The 20,278-nt window shown below is 38.2% G+C and overlaps 1 protein-coding gene across 1 annotated transcript in view; it reads left to right on the top strand.

Moving 5' to 3' along the window:
- Positions 1 to 20,278, top strand: part of ABCC8 (ATP binding cassette subfamily C member 8) — a 79,715-nt gene that overhangs the window by 25,723 nt on the left and 33,714 nt on the right. The window contains exons 9-16 of the mRNA XM_027651290.1: positions 2,098 to 2,232; positions 3,703 to 3,865; positions 8,184 to 8,224; positions 8,531 to 8,676; positions 13,118 to 13,223; positions 13,445 to 13,555; positions 15,524 to 15,599; positions 15,689 to 15,794. Of these exons, the coding sequence (XP_027507091.1) occupies positions 2,098 to 2,232; positions 3,703 to 3,865; positions 8,184 to 8,224; positions 8,531 to 8,676; positions 13,118 to 13,223; positions 13,445 to 13,555; positions 15,524 to 15,599; positions 15,689 to 15,794 (884 nt within the window). The remainder of the gene's footprint in view (positions 1 to 2,097; positions 2,233 to 3,702; positions 3,866 to 8,183; positions 8,225 to 8,530; positions 8,677 to 13,117; positions 13,224 to 13,444; positions 13,556 to 15,523; positions 15,600 to 15,688; positions 15,795 to 20,278) is intronic.

Raw genomic sequence — 20,278 nt, 5'->3', positions numbered from 1 at the left:
AAGAAGATGAGATGGGATTACTTTAGCCTATTGGAAACAGGGAATTTTTATTGTGAAGACTGTCCTCTCAATAGCTAGGATGACAGGTGGAAAAGCAGCCATGAGCTAGCAGCTAACTCCCTCAAGATCCAGCTGGAATAGCTTTCTCCTTGTCTATGTGAGAAGCTGATTCTCTCTTTTTAGAACTAGGGAGTCCCATAATATCCTTGACAGTGAACCAGTACCAAGGGAAAGCAGGGAGTCAGTATTCTGAAGTGGCTGCACACTGTTCAATGATTACCTGTATTTTGAGTGTCTGGAGTGTCTATCCGTGACGAAGCCATTGGGAACGAATATCTTGATCTGTAAAGACCAAGACAGTTTTGTGTTTTGGAGGAGAGCTCTGCCAGGGGTATCCTTGTGTGTTTTGTTTGGCTTCATACACTCATGAATTTCCTGACTTCACATGGAAGCAGATTAGTCACTAGAAGATTTTTAATTTGCAATTTAACCTTGCCTCTTACTAGATTTGGGGTGTGTATACAATAGGATTTTACTTTCATGCTACTGCATATTTCCTAAGTAAATACTGTGGCTCATTTTGAGGGTCATGTTTAATTTAGTTCAGTTTTGGAGAGGTATAAAGGGTTCTTAAGAGAAAAAAAAAGTCTGTATTTTCTCTCTCTGTGTGTCTTAAACTATTGAAAATGTCAATATAGAAATGTGGAAACTAGGGAGTCCTTTTCTTCGTGGAAACACCAAATTCCCATAAAGGTGTGGAAATAGATGGACATATAACTATTGAGCTTTGAAATGATAGAAGATAGTGCTTCTGTGAAGGTCATGAGACTGTGCAAACATAGCAAGAGGAGTAGATAACACTTTAAGGAAATTTCCAATTATTTTTTTAATTAAGGGAAATTATGTATGAAATTAATTTTCTATCACTATGTCTTCTGATTAATTTATCAGCTTACACAGTTAAACACATAGAGTGTCAATGCTGCAAAATATTCAGGATTCAGTCATTAGAATAGTGTTAATTAACACTGGTAGCTTGTATGTATTGTTTGTGTTTATTGAGCTGCCTACAGTAGCCCTCTCCATCCAGACAGGCTTTATCTCTAGGTTCTTACATATCCAAAGACAAACCTTTGTTTTTTAAGCTGTTTCTTTAACCCTTTTTTAATAGTCATTGTGAGTCTGGCACTGTAGATCCTTAAACATATCCTTTCCAATTTACTTTAGAGATTATTTGAAGGGGAGGTTCTCAGTGGTGTAATTATGATGTTCCTTTGTTTTTAATGTGCTGGTCAGCAATAATGTCATCTTAACATTTGCAAGATCAGTTTATTTTTAATAATATTATTTTATACTATTATATTATTAATAATTATTATTAAATATTGTTATTATTATTATTTTAATAATATTTCATATTAGTTTCTATAGTAATCAAAGAAGCATTCCTTCTTGTGGAAGTCCCAGTGTTGCAGATTAGTGAGTTCTTACTAAACTGGGAGATGTAATTTCTTCTCTGATATAAAAATACTGCAATGTCAGAAAAGAAAAAAAAATAATATTTATATATGTGCATATATATTTTAAAATAAAATATATATGTAAATATATGAATATAAAATATTTTAAAATGTATGTTATGTCATCCTGCCAATGGAAAAAAATATTTAATAGTGACTCTAAAGGGAATACCTCAATGTGTTACTTGGAAGTATTTCTAAATAAAATTTTATTTAAAAGGAGCTGTTGTTTTTTTTTAAATTAAGTTCTTTTGAATAGCTGTGAGAGTTAAATTATAGAAGATACACAAACCTTGTACAACCTTCTACTGGGCATAATGGGGCATCTGTGAAACAGAAATATGAAGAATGCATAATTTGGGGAGGAGCACTGGGTGAGTGTCTGGTCCTCTGACAGGAGATCCTGACTGATCACACTTGCTGTGCCAGCGATGCAGAACATACAACATTTGGGGTAGGGTGTAACTGCAGTGGCTCGTGGTTTGAACATGGTGTCTGGTTACCCTGTAATTGGTGTTCGTGGTACATATCCAAAGTAAAACCAAGACCTTTCCCTCACTTTCTTTTCTCCCAACAGATAATTGTAGGAATTCTTCTGCTCTACTACCTTCTTGGAATCAGTGCCTTAATTGGAGCAGCGGTAATCATAGTCCTTGCACCTGTTCAGTACTTTGTAGCAACAAAACTGTCACAGGCCCAGAGAAGCACATTGGTAAGTGCCTTCAAACTCTTTCGTGATATAAATATCACCTCTGGTAATTATGCATTGGTCTGTGTTTGGAATTACAAAGCTAACTGTGGACATTGACCCAGAACTGCTTCTCAAATATTTAGTAAAGTTCAAGGATGTCAAGTTCAAGAATGTGGGAACATGATAAGCGTAAACAGTAAAAATGTATGTTTGGGGGTTATATTTTTCAACAAATATCTTTCCCTAAGAGAAAAAAAAAATCTTAAGAATCTTCTAACTTTCAGATGTAAAGGGTCAGTAATCGTTGACTGAGATGGCTTTGTGCAGAGCACAAATAAATGAATCGTGCAGGGCAAGCTGTCCAAGGGCAAAGGAGGTAGGAATGCTGCATCCAAACTTGGACTCCAGATGTGGAAATCTATCAAATGGATTTATTTAAGCTAACTCCATGCCATCCTAACTCCCACAGTGTGGGCCTGAACTGGGGAGCTTAGAGGTCTGCTAAGTCACGAGCTGTTCCTTGATCCCTCATTTGGCTTGTCTATAATTTGAATCGCCTGCATCACTGCCAAGAAAGTTACTTTGATTCACTGGAATTACTATGCCCAGCTGCTCTGAACCTTATTCCCACTTTCAGCGACTGTTGCACTGCCAAGGAAGCCATAGGAACTTGTAGTGGAGCCAGAGAACTTGCTGAAATCTCTTCCACCACAAATCATTTGTGGTAACGAGAGTTACTTGTGCACCTTCCTGTGTGACCAGTAATGCCTTCCCATCAGCAGCTTGTGCCCTTTCAGAAATGTGGACAGCATTCATCCCCACAGCATCCAAGCAGACAGTCGGTGTCACCTAGAAATTCCTGCAGATGGGAGCAGTGCTGTTTGCCATAGAAATGTGTGTGCTGTGCAGTGTGGCGTGGTACAAAGATCCTTGAGCTAGCCTGAAAAATGGAAACAGTGTAACTTCCAGTTATACTTTACTGGAAGTATAACTTTACCAGTGTATGACTGTGCCTGAGCCAGCTGTCCCTGCTTGGAGTCAAGGTTCCTGACAGGATCACAAGTCCTTGCTAACGTGGCCAGACTGTTTTGATTGTTTCCATGTCATGTTGACTGGTCAGAGCAGTGGCCAAGCATAGCTTATCTGCGTGTTCCAGTCTCCTTTGGATATTGTCAGGGTCCCAGTTAAAAATCCAGCCAGTGGTGTAAGTCCTGGGGGGCAGCCTTGCAAGTGATCAGAAACCTGACAGAGGAATAAAATTTTCAGGCCAAACTATGCGATTTAGAACTGCAAACCAACAACCTTTGCCCTCGAACTCTAGGGAAGCTCATCTCTGTGAAACACTGCAACAGAACATCTTAATGGACAGAACTAGTGATGCATACCTCACTGATTACAAGGAGCTGCATACAATTGTTGTGTCATCCTTATTCTTGGGGAGCAGGTGTTTTAATTGTACTCTTCAAGTAAATGTGTGTGTAAATGTTGCAGGAGTACTCCAACGAGAGATTGAAGAAGACAAATGAGATGCTTCGAGGCATTAAGCTACTTAAACTCTATGCTTGGGAACACATATTCCACAGCAGTGTGGAGGAAACCAGACAAAAAGAAATGACTAGCCTCAAGTCTTTTGCCCTTTATACCTCCATATCCAGTAAGTCTCTTCATTCTAATCCACTGCTCAGCTAAGTGCTACTGCATTATTAGCTACTAATGAGTTTACCATTCCTCTGTCAAGATTATTTCTGTTGCTTTAGGCTCTGATCTGTCCTCCTCACTTCCCATTTAGTCAGACTCTCCATTTATTTCAGTAGAATTTTGCTTGTATGGGAAATATGCCTAAAAGAGAAAGTCAATGCTTCATAGCATTGACTTTTTCTGGAGAAAAGCTTTCAAGGGACTATTTCACAAACTGCCTTCAATAAGCAGTATTCTCCTCTATAACATAGCATTCAGGAGGAAGCCTTTGTTGATATTTATTTCTCTTTTTTTTCCCGGCATTTTGAACAGTACAGAGCATGCAAATCATAATGTGTGACAGGTATTGTCTTTGCACTGAGGCTCCAACAGATGGTACTTACACTTTCTTACTCAAAATTTGGATTTCTTATTAAAATAAGTGATTCTTAAAACCATTTCTATATCCTGGAAAGAAAAAATATGAGCATCCTGGCAATTTCACCATTCTGTATCCAGATTCTTTTCTCTTGTTATTTTTCAGCTGTTTTAAGATTTTATTATGCTTTTAAAAAGACCTATGGCATATTGAACTCTGTATTTGAGGAGATTATATGCAACACCTATATAATTGCTACTGTAATACTTTAGAAATAATTAGTAAAGTCACACTGAAGAATGCTGTTCATATAATCTGTGAGATATTAATGACATGGAAAATTTTAGCAAGAAGTTTTCAAATGCTACAAGGTACCTGTAAAAATACCTTCTAGAATAATAAGGAAGACTAGTCCTTAGAAAAATAATTTGCAGTTTGGTTAGTATTATTTGATTTCTTTCACCTAAGACACAGACAGCTGACTTTATTCACTGACAAATGATCACATAGGTAATGCACTCTAAGGGAAAGATCCTGATCCCACTGAATTTAACTGACATTAAGTTGAGGTATTCATTGACTTCTGAGATCAGAATTTCTCTCTGGGGATCCTAAGTTCTCTGGTCTTGGAGAGGGGTTTCTGTTTTGACATAAAACAGATTTTATCTGAAATTTGTGAGACTGGAAACTCAATCTTGCACCCAGATCAACAGAGATGGGTTCCCTTTGTCTGCAGTGCTTCATGTGGCATTAAAATCTATTTATAGTCAGGACCTCTCTCAGCTGTGAGACTGAAGGAGCTGTGGAGGCTTATTAGATTTTAAATCCTCACAGTGTCGTTTGTAACACTAGGAAAAGGTGTATTCATCTCAAGAGTACTGACTATTCTGCAAAGAAATAATTACATAAATAAGAACATGTATTATTAAAAATAATTCTAAATATTTACTGATGCTTCTTGAAATATTTTAAGTTTTCAATTGCATTTTTGTTTTGTATTATGTGTGATATTTATGTATTTGCAAGACACAGGAGAAAACTTCTCAGCTTGGGGTAAAGCAGTGCAGCTTTATTTTGATGGTGCACATAATTTTGGTTTAAAAAGGGTTCTTATTATTTCAACCTTACATCCTCTGCTTTTGCAGAAATTACACTGATCTTTAAAAACTTGCAGTTTAGCAGACTAAAAAGGGGACATAAATACAGGAGAACCTTTCCTTTTTTCTTACCATAATTAGAATGACAGGCGTAATCAGCCCAAAACATGTTAGCTAATATTGTATGGATATATGTTAAGGAAAAAAAATAAAAGGCAGAAGAGGACCAAGATTTTATGTTTTTGTAATCAAGAGGAAGGCAAGATGGTAGAACACTAAGAAAGCACAGTAGAGATTTTTATATATACTTTTTTTAACATACAGTTTTGAATAGACTCTGGAATTCTTTTCTAAGTACACTTAGTTATTAACAGGAATGAAAGAATGTGGTTGGAGTTATTTTATTCATAAGGAATAGATTTACAGTGGAGTACAGAAAATATACCTAAAAGTTTCAGGGCAATGTTGGCTAAACCAAAAGAAAATTCCATTTCACGACCGCATGGAAATTGGATCTCATGTGCCTCACTCCTGTGCCTGGATCCAGGTTTTATATATATGGAATTGTTCATGTGTGCTAAAAAAGCTATAATAGAAATTAGCTCTTCTTATATTTTAGCAAAAGACACCCACCACAGTCAACGCTGTGTTGCAGCTTTACAGGATTTAGTATAGACTATTCAGGGAAAAAAAGAGAAAGAAAGGAGTGGTTTTCCTACTTCTATGATTTTTTCCTTCATTTGTAAGAAAAAAAAATAACTCCAGACTTTCTCACAGGAAAATAACACTAGTTACTACCCTAAAATATTCAGAACCAGCTGAACATTTTTCCCAGTTTTCAGTCTGCCTTTTTCCAGTAACAAAGTACTTTTAAATGAATCTAATTAAATAAAAAGTCTTCGCTGCAAAATAAATTCATTTTAGAAAATATTTTATTATTCTGAACACTAGCATAATTTTAAAAAAAAAAAGGAAAACAACCCCCCAATTCCAGTGGCTCTTATTTGTTTGCTTGAAAGAAGAAGTTTGAAGTGAAGTCCTTGGATGTGATCTCACATAATAGCAAAATTCAGATCAACTTCTTGAGAGCCACCAAGTACCTTAGATGTCTTAAATGCAGCATGCTTTGCCCACCCTATAGAATATTTAATCCATCCAGCTTCATATTTGACAGGTACCATCTTGTACTGTAGGCAGAAGCTTTGCTAGATTCTCTCATCAGATTCATTACTAAAAGGCAGCTCATGTACTTCAGCAGTCTCAAAGGCAAGGATTTGATGTAATTCAGAAGGACATAGTTGCAGGCAGCAAATTTCCCTGTTTCAAAATTTCTGTACTGTAACCACCTCAAGCTGATACAAACTGTGAAAACTGGGCAGGAAATAGCATCATTAGGAGAAATGAGAGTCTGGCCTGAAGCTGCTTTGTATTCCAACACAGAAAGAGCATTTTCCTCAGAAAAATACAGGATTTTTTTTCCCTAGGGTGAGGTGTAAACTATTAATTTCTAAACTTTAATACATATTAATTTTTCAAAGGCTAAGCTTTTATTTTGGATTTACACACACCAACATACCTATATTTTCAAATACTCCCCTCTCTCAAAGAATTAAAGCTACATGAAATGACTACACATAGTTATAATAAAGCTATAAAATAAAGTTGTAAAGTATAAAACTGCTATAAAATAAAGCTATTTTGTATAAGCATGAGTACAGAGTTTATAATTATGTTACAGGATTTATTAAATATAATCTAAATGTAGGTAAAAGAAACATCTGACGGTATATAAAGTCCTTCAGGGGCTTATGCCCAGCAAAGGATGGCCAAACAGTATTTGTGGGTCTAATGATGACACTTCAGGTGAAGTAAATAGGAAGAGCTTTTGCTGTTTAAACATTGATATACGTTGTAGGAAAGAAAGACAGGCACAGTTTAAACACAAAACAAGCGGCTAGCCTTTTTCTTTTCTGTTACAGAAAGAAATCAGTAGGAATCAGTTCTGTCTATACTGATCTTTGAATTCCATTTTAGCCATAAATTCTATACTCTCTCTTTGTATGGTTTACTTACATGAAATACAGTTGAGCAAATGTCAAAACTTAAAAGATCATGACTAAATAATATCCTCAGGTTGTGAAAGAGGGGACAGATGTGTAGGGTAAGATCATAGCTCCAGTTCTGACTTGAGCTCCCAGAGGATGACTGGTTATTACTGCACTCTTAACCTGTATTCCTGCCTGATCTGAGAGAGGACCCTATGTAGAAATGGTATTTGCTTACTTCTTCCCATGCTTCTGTTTAATAACCTCTGAATGCTGCATGAATAATGTATGGGTTGCTATAGAAGGGAGTCCAGAGCACCAAAACAGACGCTGTTCAAGGTCAGGGAGGAAACTGGTTCATTGTTCACATTTTAATAACTCAAGGCCCAGCTGAAATCTAAGCTCTACCACATTTAGGTACCATTAGAAGCTGTATAGAGCTCCTGAGGATACATAAAGTATCCAAGCCTTACAAAGCAGGAGTATTTGTGAGTAAATCTTCCAAGTTAAATCAACAATACAGTGCAGAGTTGCCAATCTTTCCTTACCCTTTGAATTACATCCCAAAACCTGAGGGGGCCACAACTCTGGTGACATGAAGAAAAGTAAACTGTAGGCATTTTAAAACAATGTACTCATGTGGTAGATACTTGTGCATTTTTCCTATCTTGAGCATACAAAATGACACTGTATACCAGTGCTAGTAGTATTTTAGTATTTAGCATATTTGAATGGAAATTGTTTCTAAATGTTCCTACATGTTTTCCTTCACAGTCTTTATGAATGCAGCAATACCAATTGCAGCTGTACTTATAGTAAGTATGGACTTTTCTAAGTAATGTTAATTACAACTGCATTTTCAAGTATAAGTGATGTGGAAATGAGGAAGAAGGAAAACAGGATGCAAGCCTGCTACACATTTGTGGTTCCTCTGGGACAGAATGGAAAATGCCCACTTGTCATCTCGGACCAGAAGCAGCCTGGAATATGCAGCACTCCCACAAAATGTTGAGAGAGTAGAGTATAAATTAAGATTCTGTAAATGAAATGCTTATGCAATATGAAGTCTTTGTTTCCTTCTTTATGACAAAGCACTGATGATGATGTCTGTCTCTTTGTAGACATTTGTTGTCCATGCTCATCTGACAAGAAAGGCTGACTTCTTCCCATCAGTGGCATTTGCCTCCATCTCTCTGTTTCATATTCTTGTGTCTCCATTGTTCCTGCTCTCCAGTGTGGTTAGATCCACTGTCAAAGCATTAGTAAGGTGAGAACTGTAAAATCAATATCTTTGCTACCACCTTTCTAATTTTTGAGAATGTATCTCTTACTCTTTTATGGTTTCAAGTTTAGAAATAGCTTGGTGATTATTTTGCTGCTCTTGTAAACTGCTTCCCCACTTTTTACCTTGCTTGATTTCCTTGGTTGTACCATGTGGGCCAAGTTCTGTGCTGACACAATTGTCACAGCCAATATTTTGTGGTGCACAGCTGGTGCTTCGTTGTGTAGAATGGGTTGAGCTATGTTGATACTGGATGTAACAGATGTGTGATAACAAGAAAGGAAGTGAAAATTTACTGAAGATTCAGTTCTGTAAATCACTCAAACGTTTTCCCTCCCTCAAGCACATAGAAGGGTAAAAGGTAATCACAGAAACACCTGTTTCAGTGTGTATCTTTTGGGTTGTGCTAAGCCTCCACCCCTCTGCATGAGAGACTACCCATTGGTGGCGAATTAGATGAAACAAATAAGCAAATGAAAAAAACCCTATAAGTCACTATTAAGTGTGAGACCAAGTTAATGATTAAATGTCTACTCCAGACTTGATGAATTTTTACTTTCTTACAGAATGTTAGTTTGAGCATTTAAAAACTGAAACAACAACCAATAGAACAGCCATAGAACTGCTGTTTCACTGGGAGTTTTAACTTAAGTATCAACAAATTACTGTAAAAACCTCATAATGCTTTTTCCTGTGCATTGTAACTCTACCTGACTCATAGGGGAGGCAAGTTGGGGCTTCTTGCTTTATTAGGACCTCCTTATGTCTGAAGAGCTTGTTTAAATATAGATGTCTGAAGAGCTTGTTTAAACTATGGGACAGATGCTGGACACCAGCCCTTGCATAAATGCCTTTGTGGTGCTTTGGGGGTGGAAAGGAGACTTCAGCAAGAGGCTGAGATTGCCCTTGCTGTTTCAAAATTCCCTGACACTGCAAAGTCCCATCTGTGTCCTCTCTCCTAAGGAGCATGAAATCTGAGAGCATCAGTGGCTGGAAGGAAATGCTTTGAGCCACTGTGATAGTCAGTAGAGTCACGACAAATTGTCTTGCAAAGATGACATCCAGCAAAGTATCTGGGGGCCTGCATTGATAATGGGTGTTTATTTTGGCTTGTCTAAGGATTTCTTTGTAAATTAATTGTGTCTGTCAATGCTGCAGGAACAACTCTAAAGCAATTAGTATTAACTAAGTATTAATTGTTGCTCGCTGGGAGTTCTTTATGAGTTATTCTGTAGATACCTTGTTGTTAGCAGGCTGTTGCCCTGCATTTGTAATCCAGACAGGAATCAAACTCTAGCAAAACTGACTTGATCCTTGTCTTCCTGGCTGTTTGCATGACAGTCACCCGGGTGATGTCCCAGAGTGCATTGCTCCATAGTGCTGCTGGTGCTACTCTAGATAGAGTGCCTCATCCTTCAGAGCAATACTTTGGAAGCATGTGCCAGATATTTTCAACCCATGCAAAGACCTGCTTGCTTAACTTGTTTGGTATATGTGGAAAAGCAGACAGTCAAGTTTGCACCAATTGAGCACAACTAATGCTTGCTATAACTGTGTCCTGCTAATTCCTGCTAATAAATAACTGGTCAGTAAGATCAGGAAAAGGTGATCTAACTTGGGAAAGTTGTATTTCAGCTTTTTTTTAGGCTAAGATATTCTAAGTGGTTTTAGCAAGTGTGCAAGACAGCTTCTCCTGTAGCAACAGAAAGGGACCAAGAGATGCAGAAGATGATCCAGCAGTGAAACCAGCATATAAAGGATAGTAAGAAGGTGTTACTGGCTTTGTGTCTCAGGCACTTCAAAAACCCTACTCTTTTAATACTGGCTACAGTCTCTGATGCCAGATTCTATCAGGAGCAATAATATCGACTTATAACCTCATCAGTCAGTATCTTTAATCATTACCTGTTTGCCCAAGTGCAAAGCATCCTTCTGGATTGTCATAGACGTTATAAGAACCTCTGTGTGGTGGATTCCAATAGCAACACAGACTTAAAGCTTCTATTCCGTGTAGGACTCCCAAAACCTTTCCAAGTTATGGGGCTTGGGTGTCTGCTTCTAAGAGGGGGAACAGTTGACAGCCTTTAGGAAGGTGAGAAATTTTGGTATATCTTTGAAAAGTGGGGGGGTTGGTTTGTTTGTTTGCCTTTTAATATGTAGAGCATTTCTGCCATTGAAAATTAAAACTGAGCAGCCAATTAATGTGTTTCTTAAATGTGAGGTCTTCAGGGACAAAGCGTACAGTGTAAATTTTCTGTCAGCAAAGGTTAAGCGGCAAGAGTGGCATTATGTATTTGCCTGGATTTAATATCAAACCACCTTTTCAGTCAGCTGTGCAAATAACCATGTTTTAATCAATACGTCTGTTCCATGGCTTAAAAATAATCTCCCCGTGGAGATATTGGAGTGCTAATGAAATTGCGCTGTCAGCAAGAGCTCTGCAGAGAACGCGATTTTTTTTATCCTTGAAGAACAGTGTGGCATCCTGAAAGATGAGCTGTTGCCTCTAACGAAAGATTTTCTCACAACTGTACTATGTTTCTTCAGTACTTGCCACGGGAACAGTGATTCCAGAATTATGCATTGAGCAGAGGGATTGGCACTTAGGGTACAGCCACCTTGACACACAACTAGAGAGCAAAATCAGATTGTTGAATGGCTTAATACAGACACATCCTTGCTTGATTATGCATGGTCCAAGTATGTTTGCTGTCTTCTCTTCCTACCCCTCTGGACCCTGGAGCAGATACACAGAGGACTTCTCTATCTGCTCTTTCTACCTTCAGAGCAATTATTGAAATATCAGTGTAATTTCTGTATAGAGCATATAGGTGCAGCTGCATATCAATTCCATATAGGCAGCATCTAAACCATCAGTCAGTCCATTTACAGACATTTAAAATGTTCTTTTAAACATCTGGTTCGCTGGACAAAAAAGGTAAGATTCCTAGCCCTGTTTTCCAGACTTTTGTGCAAATAGCTATAAATATCTCTAGTGGTGGAGTTTCTAATCTCTTCCTATGAGATAATAGACTTTCCCATCAAGGCATTTTGATCCAAAAATGAGCCTGAATTAATTATTGCTCCTCTTATCCCATCCCAAATAGTTATTCTTCCCCTTTTTGTTGCTAAGGTTGTAGTACCCCCTCTAGCTAAATTCACTCCACTGTATAGCTCTTAGTCTTCAGCTGCCATTAGCAATTAGGTAGGTTGACAGAAAAACTGTAGAACCAGTTCTCTCCTAGGCAGTCCCCAGGTGACTTTGATCTCTGCTTGCAGGATAAGTGCTAACTGTGCAGTGAGTTTGCCTTAGGTAGTGTTGTAAATCCATGGTCCAACACCATTTTGCCCCCAGAGGGGATTTCATGAGCTACTTAGAAGAAACTAATTCTCCTTCCAAAGAAGAAAACCCTGTCAGTGAAATGCAAAATAAAAGGGGGAGGTGTGTATTTTTATTTTGTAAGATTGGCTTCCTAACAGATAGCCACGTATCACTATGCTACAGTGGCATTGTTTACCTTTCTCCCCAGTTAACCTAAGGCTTAATATTGAAACCAATTATTTCAGTCCTTGCCCATAAATTTATTTTTAGGAACCTAAGGCCTTCTGGCACTTTATGCTTTTCAAGACTGATATTTAACTTATTTCCAGCTAATTGAGTTCCTTTGATGTTGAGTTTGTGATTCAATCTAATTCTTTCACAAATTTAATTTGCTGTCCCTGTGAGTAGATTAGACATACATTTTATAAAGTCAGGTGCAGAGATAAAATTGATGCCCTGATCTTTTAAATGTCTTAATAAAGGCACATTATCTCTTAACTAATTAAATCTTAAGCAGCTAGTGAAGATTTTATGCCTTCTTCTTTGTTGCTGGTTGTCAGGATTCCTTTTATATCTCATCTGTTGAACACTGTAAGGTATATTCCTTTATCATGTTACCTTGTGCACTTCATATTTCATCATAGCTGGTTGAATTTAGCTCACAGCGTACACATTTCATCGGGCTTAGTGTTCATAAGGCTGTTCAGTAGAACTGATGATGCTACATTTGAGTAACATAAATGACATTGATTCCACTTCAGCATGTGGCTTCAAAACAAGCCACTGTTGTGCTGGTCTTGTCTCACCAGATGCCTAAAAAAACCTTTTTGTAGTGTCTCTGGTAGTGTCAGAAGAGACAAGACTTGAGAAGCATCTGCACTAACTGTTAAAATATCATCCTTGTTAATAGACAACAGGGCAGGGTTTGAAAACTTCCTTGGCAACTTCCCATTGCACATTTTCATACACCTGTAACAAAACAAAAACAAACTATGCAGCAGACAGCACTTGAAGTGCCAGAAGGGACTGTCTATAATAAACATTGCAGTGAACAAAAGTTTTCCTTTCAAAATTGACATGTGATTGTGTTTTTTCCCCTTCCAGTGTGCAGAAACTGAGTGAGTTCCTGTCCAGTGAAGAAATTGGAGAAGAGCATGATAAATCTTCAGAACTAAGAAGTGCTGATAATCACAGCAAGTACCAGGCGGTGGTGAGTAAAGCTGTTCCACTGCATGTGAAGTGGCTGGAGTAGTTTGTACCTAGGATAAATTTTTTACTTTTCCATTTCCTACTAATTTTTTCTTGCAGTTGCAAAACCTCTGTTTTAATAACCCGAACTGTATCATCCACACTGTGATTGCTTGTGTTTAGAACATTTTGCTGATACTGCCACCAATTACTGCTGATTTCTGTCTTTCTGATTTTGCACAGCCCCTCAAAGTTGTTAACCGCAAGAGGCCTGCCAGGGAGGACTGGAACAATTACAGCTCTCACATGAGAAGACCCATTAATATCACAGAAGCAGATGATTTTTGTGTAAAGGTGATATGAAGGTCACTCTAATAACACTTATATTAGCTCACTAATAGTCACTTTTGTATTCTGATGACAGTTTCAATTCAAGAACCAGCATTTGATGTGAAGTGTCAGACACTTGTGCACTTGTCAGAGATTAACCTCCACCTTTCTTGTCTCTGTATTTCTTTTCAAGAATTAACTACTGACCTCTATGTTGTGATTAGCTGCAATTATTCCTCTAGATTCCACTCAGCAATTTTCTATTTGAAGTGTCTAAGTCATTAGTCCTGTTCTCATGACAAAAATTAACTAGAATCTATTAACTAAATTAACTAAAATCTACTAGAATGTAGAACAGCCAAGTAAAAGGAACCTCAAAAGATCATTTGGCCCAACCTTTTAAGTATGCTAGACTCCTTCTTTCATTTCCAGTGTCTGTACACAATAATGGTATGAAGAAAATAGAAAATAATTTGTTCTGGACCTTCCTAAAATAATCTTGTAAAGGATCTTCCCTTCCTCTTTTGGATTTCCTAGTAGCCTTTCCAGATAGAGTTAAAAACTAACTCTCAAAGACCTAACTTCTCTGAAGAAAAAAATTAAAATTACTTGTGCCACTTTGAAGACTGGTGCTCTTGATTTGCTGTGGAAATGACCAGAAGTAATAAAAATCCTGATGGTTGTTATGGTGATGATGCTGTTTATTGTGGAAGTCTGCTATTACATTTGCATTTCCAGCAAAAGAGAATGAATAATTCAGTTTCATGGGACTAAGTAGGACAACTGGTAGTGCTTTTAGGGTTTTTTTAGACATGCTGATTTGGTGGCAGATTCATCTTGAATAGATTTCCAGGAAGAAAAGAGGAATATTTGAGAGGGAGGGGTTTGGGGGGCAGTGTTGGATCAAAAGACAACCTGGAGTGACAACAGAGGATTTTGTTGCAAAGGAGAGGCCAATGCAGTAACCTCTGTAAGGACAGGATTTATAAGGCTTGAACCAAAAGCCAGGACCAGCGATAATCTTTGGCTCCATCTGCTGACATCATTGCCCCTGGGTCAGGGCACTTGTGCGGGTACTGTCTGTCTGCAGCTCATTGCCCAGGAAGGAGCATTTTTTGAGAGAGGATCCTCTGGCTGCCTTTGGGAATCTAGAGGGAGGAACACCACATTTGCTTTGCTCATTTTTTTCAAGTAGTTTCCCAAGATAAGAGTATCAATTTTTCTCAACGGTGTGATAGAATTGTCCCCTTCCACTCTTCTTAGATCAAAATTTATTGTACCTTGTATAGCTGAAAGGCTTTGGAAACTTTAGTGGCTCTGAAAAAGTGAGAGGAGAGGGCCCTGTATAAATCCAGACCTTTTATAATTGTCTCCTCTTTCCTGTTTTTCACAGTATCCATGGAAATTTCCATTTAAAGTCTGAACAGGCTTTGTTTCCTGGTTTTAGTTTTTTTAATTAAGATTTCTGTATCTAGCAAAAAGTAAGTTATCTGAGAATCATATCAGAAATTCAAAGGAAAATACTGTAGTAGGCAGCAACATCTATGGATGGTGGAAAGTTCTGCAAATCTGCTTGGAATTTGGACTGTGTAATTGCTGTATATGCTTCACTGTGTCTAGAGTGACATTCAGGGCTCTGCAGAGAGCAGACTGTGACCACGTATGCAATTTAATTGTGTCTTAATCATTTCACTTATTATATGTACCTACCTTACAAATAACGAAACAAGAGAAACCCTAAACAGCAACCTTTCGTTTTCCCTTTATGAAGTCTCAGTAATTTTCTAATAGTTGTGCTTATTTGACTTCAGAGGTTGTTGCCCAGCAGAATACAGGCCTTTACAAAATCAGTCACTTGAAGATCCATTTCCTGTATTGAGCAAAGTCTCACTCTGTTCCTAGGCTCAGTGTAATGAATACAGAAGTGTCTCTGATGCTGAAAAAAGAAGTGAACAGGATTTCTGTTTCTTATTTCTCTCCATCTTGGTATAGGTCACAAATGGATTTTTCACTTGGACACCTGAAGGTCCTCCAGCGTTGTCCAACATTGACATCCGAATCCCTCAAGGTACAAAATTACATCAAATATACAGAATAAGATGTTTTCCATAGGCATTTGTTAAATCAGAGTCTTATATCTACTTTCCTCTCTCACAGGTCAACTAACAATGATTGTAGGGCAGGTGGGCTGTGGTAAGTCATCGCTCTTGCTGGCCATTCTTGGTGAGATGCAGAAGATCTCTGGCAACATATCCTGGAGCAGGTAGTGCCATTTAACTTAAAGTTCTAGTTTAATTTAAAAATTCATTTTGAGTTGAGTAGTAATGCAGAAAAAGCGTGAAATCTATCCTGGGAAACTGTGGAGTCAGAGATTTTCTAGATACACAGTCAAGATCAAAACCTTGCTCTAAGTGGTAGGGGGACACATCAGAAAGAATCCCCAGCCAGGGTAAAACAAGCTGTCTATTCCATTAATAAGAAGGGATAACCATACTTGGGCATTCTGCACTCCAGCAGCATAACTTGAGTGAAATTGAAACTAATTTAGAATCAGGATTATTTAGCTTGAAGAGTTGTGCTGCTGCAGAATGGCATTTGTACTTTCAGGCCTGAGCTTGTGTGTTTGCATGGAGCTATAAAGAGGTACTGGCTCACTAGGAATAGTCCCCGGCTTATATGTGTGCTCCATGTGAGTCTCTTTTAAGTGGCAGTGACCTCAGAGTCCTCCCCCAGCATCCTGCCTGATCTGACAAGAGGGAGTCAGTCATGTCCTTCCCTCCTTTCCCAAGGGGACACAGCACCTGTACTCTGATAGCCAGTAATAAATTCTGCTTCGTGTCTGACTTTTGTACTAGCCATGAAGGGAAGGAAAAAAATGATACTGAACTCCAGGAGTTTTTTTGTTGGGACTTGGTCTCTTGACCCTCAAGCTACGTGACAGATGGTGTAGTGTATTGCAACTCCTGTATGTGGTTTCCGGTAAACTGCTGCCATCTGTAGTACACAGTTTGATCAATGTGTGTGAACATTTTTGGCCTGTTTATTTTACAGTACTAGACTTCCTAGCCATACAGACTGCACTTTGCCCTTTGGGATATGATTATTTGTAGGCAAAGCTCAAGGAATTGCTGAAGAACTTAGAGAAACAATTACTTTTGTTTCCAGCTGATTGGGAATGAAGGAACAACAGTGCAACTGTAAGTCAAATCCACGCACTCTGATGGATAGAGGGTCACTGTTACCCAACGGGTTCTGCACTGATTTTGTGAAATAGTTCTCTCAAATTCCTTGAGCATTTGTAGAGAGATACTATTTATATCCAGCCTTCAAGTGTAAGCCAGCCATACTACTCAGAATTGCACATACTTTAATAGTAACAAGGAAGGAAGATTCTCTGTTTTGCAGGGGTGGAAAATATAATATAGAAGGGTGACCCTTTCAGCTGGTGAGGGAGAAAAGAATAGAAGCCAAAGTTCCAGAATGTCGTGATCTATCTGTTAGAACATAACTTCCCCAAGAGAAAATCAGAGTATGGTGGGCAACCACACAGAATCCCTGCAGCCTTATTAGGTGAACTAATTTCATTTCAGCAAGCCTGTAATTTTTTACAGATGACATAACATGATTAAGAAGTGTAATTTGAATGTCTGATGCTAAACTAAAGCAGATGACATGATGGCTCTGATCAGACATGTTTTTAAATAGCACTTGTTTAGAAATATGTGCTTCACAACAATGCAAAGGTCAGAACTGGTTTTCATGTCTTCTATATGTGCCAAAGTATCACAAGGTGAAATTCAGTTGTTATCACATTTGCTTTGCTATCTGTCAGATATGTGTAAAGGGACTTGTGGCTGAAACAATCTGAGCACTGTAAGTGCTGGCTGCACTGGGACAGATTATGTTTTGTCTCATCTTTCAGAGCTGCTGCCATGTGCCCTGGTCTATTCAGAGTGATAGATGCAGTCATTGTGGGTTGCACACCTGTGTTGTAAAGCTATCGGATGAAAGCTCCCTTAATTTGATAAGAAAATACTAATGCCTGACCAGGAACATGCAACATTATCACAGGTTCAAGGAGAGTAGTCTTATCAAGTAATCACCAGACTCGTAGCCTTAGCTCAGGCAATGAAATGTGTCACCGAAATCAGTAAGTTCCTTGTCACAGCTCTTTTATGGGGAATGCTTCATTCATGTTACAGAATAGACCTGAATTAGCTCCTCCAAATTTCCTTCCCCTTCCCCTCCTCCAAGGTCAAAGCTATGAAGATGAAGGGCATATCCTGCTGGCATGTCTCTCACTGCTCAGGAAATCTGGATTCTATTCCTGTCCCTTCCCTTGGTCTAATGGATAACCTTGCACCAGTAATTTCCCCCCTCTGTGCCTCCATGCTGTATGAATAAAACACGATTAACTGCAAATCATTTTTGCTTGCTTCTTATAAAAATTATTTGTTTCAAAACCTTAAAAAGTAATATGATTTATTTCTGGGCTAGGAGTGGGATAATCAGAAGTAAACCATGGATCATTTGTGATTTTTTGTTGTTTGTATTAAGGCATGTATTCAGAAGATCCAGCTCAGATTGATGCCTCTTATCCAAAGCAGGCTGAGAGCACCTCAGTATAAATATTGTATAAAATGGTTAGAGATTATCAAAAATAGAGAAATCATCGTTTTACATTCTGAACAGGTAGTAAATGGTATTGATTTGGCTGGTTATTGAGTAAATAATTATAGTATATGCTATGCTAATTTCTTCTGGGCAGTATCTCATTTTGAATAGTCCCATTTCAAGTCCTGTTGGAGTAAATAATACCAAAAAATTGATCTAAATGAGAAATAGTTTGCTCAATCAAAATTACATCATTTGTTTTTAAACAGGACATATATATACTCGCATCTGAATCTCGAGTCCTTAAAATGTGAAGGAAGTGATAGTTTTAAGGTTGTTAATAGTAGATTTTCTTCTCAATGTGGAGTTGACTGTTTTTATCAAATCACAAAGTTTTTAAAGTTATTTTGATGCCTAAAAAATACATTGATTTTTAAAAAATGTTTACTGGAGTTTTCAAAGACCTTGAGGTACTTAATTTAAATTGGGAGGCTTGAAAGACTCAATAGGTTCATCTTTGCATCGTTAGACATTTATATGCCTTGAAAAATTAGATCTAGACCTCATTATCAAACATACATTACTTTGGTATTTCAACACTGGAGATCAAGGCATCCTTAATTGGTAGGAGTTTGCAGAAAAAGGGGTAAAGGGCAGATCAAACAAAGTGGGGAAAAGAGGTTTGAAAAGGGTGAGTTAAAACTCCAAATGGAGATTAATTTTTTTTTCCAGCTACCAAACTGAAACACAGATCAGGGAATTCATATACCTGTGCTTGGATACAAAAATGGTGGTACCTCTGGCTGTACAGCAAAAGACCTGAGCAGAGAAATTCGGGATGTTACTGTGCTCTGCTGCACCTCCTGTTACTGAGAATCACTGGTGCCTTGTGAACATGGTGCTTGGCCCTGGTTTCTGAGCAGAAACTGGTGCAATGTGGCACACCTGCCACAAGCACAGGTGAACTGTGGTCGCCATGAGGAACCCTGGCTGATCCTTGCTGCTGGAGCTATGGTGATGGATTATATGAGCTCACAGCTTTCTGCCTCACAGGCTGGTGTAGGAAAAGAGCACAGTGGAGAGGGAGTTGCTGTCATGCACAAATAGTACATGTTATAAGTTACCAACATATTCCCCAACATAATTCAGAATGGCCCTCTTCAAGGTGACGCAGGAACCAATGTTTGTGGTTCAGGGTCCTTGTGTTGTGCGTGAAATGGGCTGGAAAAGATATTTGGTATTTCAGCCTATCAAGAGTTTCTGTAAAGAATGCGTTGAGATATATATATATATATATGCAACAGGGTTTTTGGAGAAGGTGCCACTGAGTTCACACAGTCACTAAAGATGAGTGAACTGCGAGGTAACTGTGGAAAAGCTTTGTTTGGTACCCTGACCCTTGGAATAAAAGTACTAGTGGCTGGCTGGTGCTCTCAAATTATACAGTAAATTCAATTTAGATGATGGTCATTGCTTATTAATCACAAATTTATGGAAGTGTCTCAAACCAACCTTTAAAACTGCAAGTATAGTTTTCTCTCCTGGATATTTATAAGCAAATTGTGTTGGCATAAAGTTAATGAGACTGTCCTCTTTAAAGCATGAAAGACTTTGTTCCTCCTTGATTTTGTTTATACCATTTGACACAGATTTTTCACTCTTTTCATTGGAACTGAATTTAGCATCATTAATACATATGGCCAGTCATCCTGTCAAAACAGCTCTGTGAACATCTTTGTACACGTTCAAAAATAGCAAAAACAAAGCCTGTCTGTCCCTCAGACTTGCCCACACTTAACAGTGGCACATCCCCCCAAGGATAGGGGTGACAGAGAAAGCAGTATGTTGCAAGTCAGCTGAAGGTGGGATTTGGGGTTCACACTAACCCATTATAGGCTGCAAAGGTGCAGTTACTGTCATGGAAAAAAACCCAGTATCATGAATTATCATTTTGTTTTCCCAGAAAATTAGTTTTTTAAATGGAACTTCATTCTTGTCACTGCAGGACTTCTCAGATCTACTAGCACCTTCAGGACAGGGCAGAAGTGATTTTATTTGTGGAGTCAAATTAATGCTTACAAGGAAAAAAAAAGTCACCAAATTTTTTTTTTTACCTGCTAAAATTAAGTCAGT

This window comes from Corapipo altera, unplaced genomic scaffold (genome assembly GCF_003945725.1).
Source record: "Corapipo altera isolate COAL_440 unplaced genomic scaffold, ASM394572v1 78, whole genome shotgun sequence".
In the NCBI taxonomy this organism is placed as follows: domain Eukaryota; kingdom Metazoa; phylum Chordata; class Aves; order Passeriformes; family Pipridae; genus Corapipo; species Corapipo altera.
Note: the sequence above shows the minus strand (reverse complement) of the source record. Positions and strands in the feature narration are given on the sequence as shown.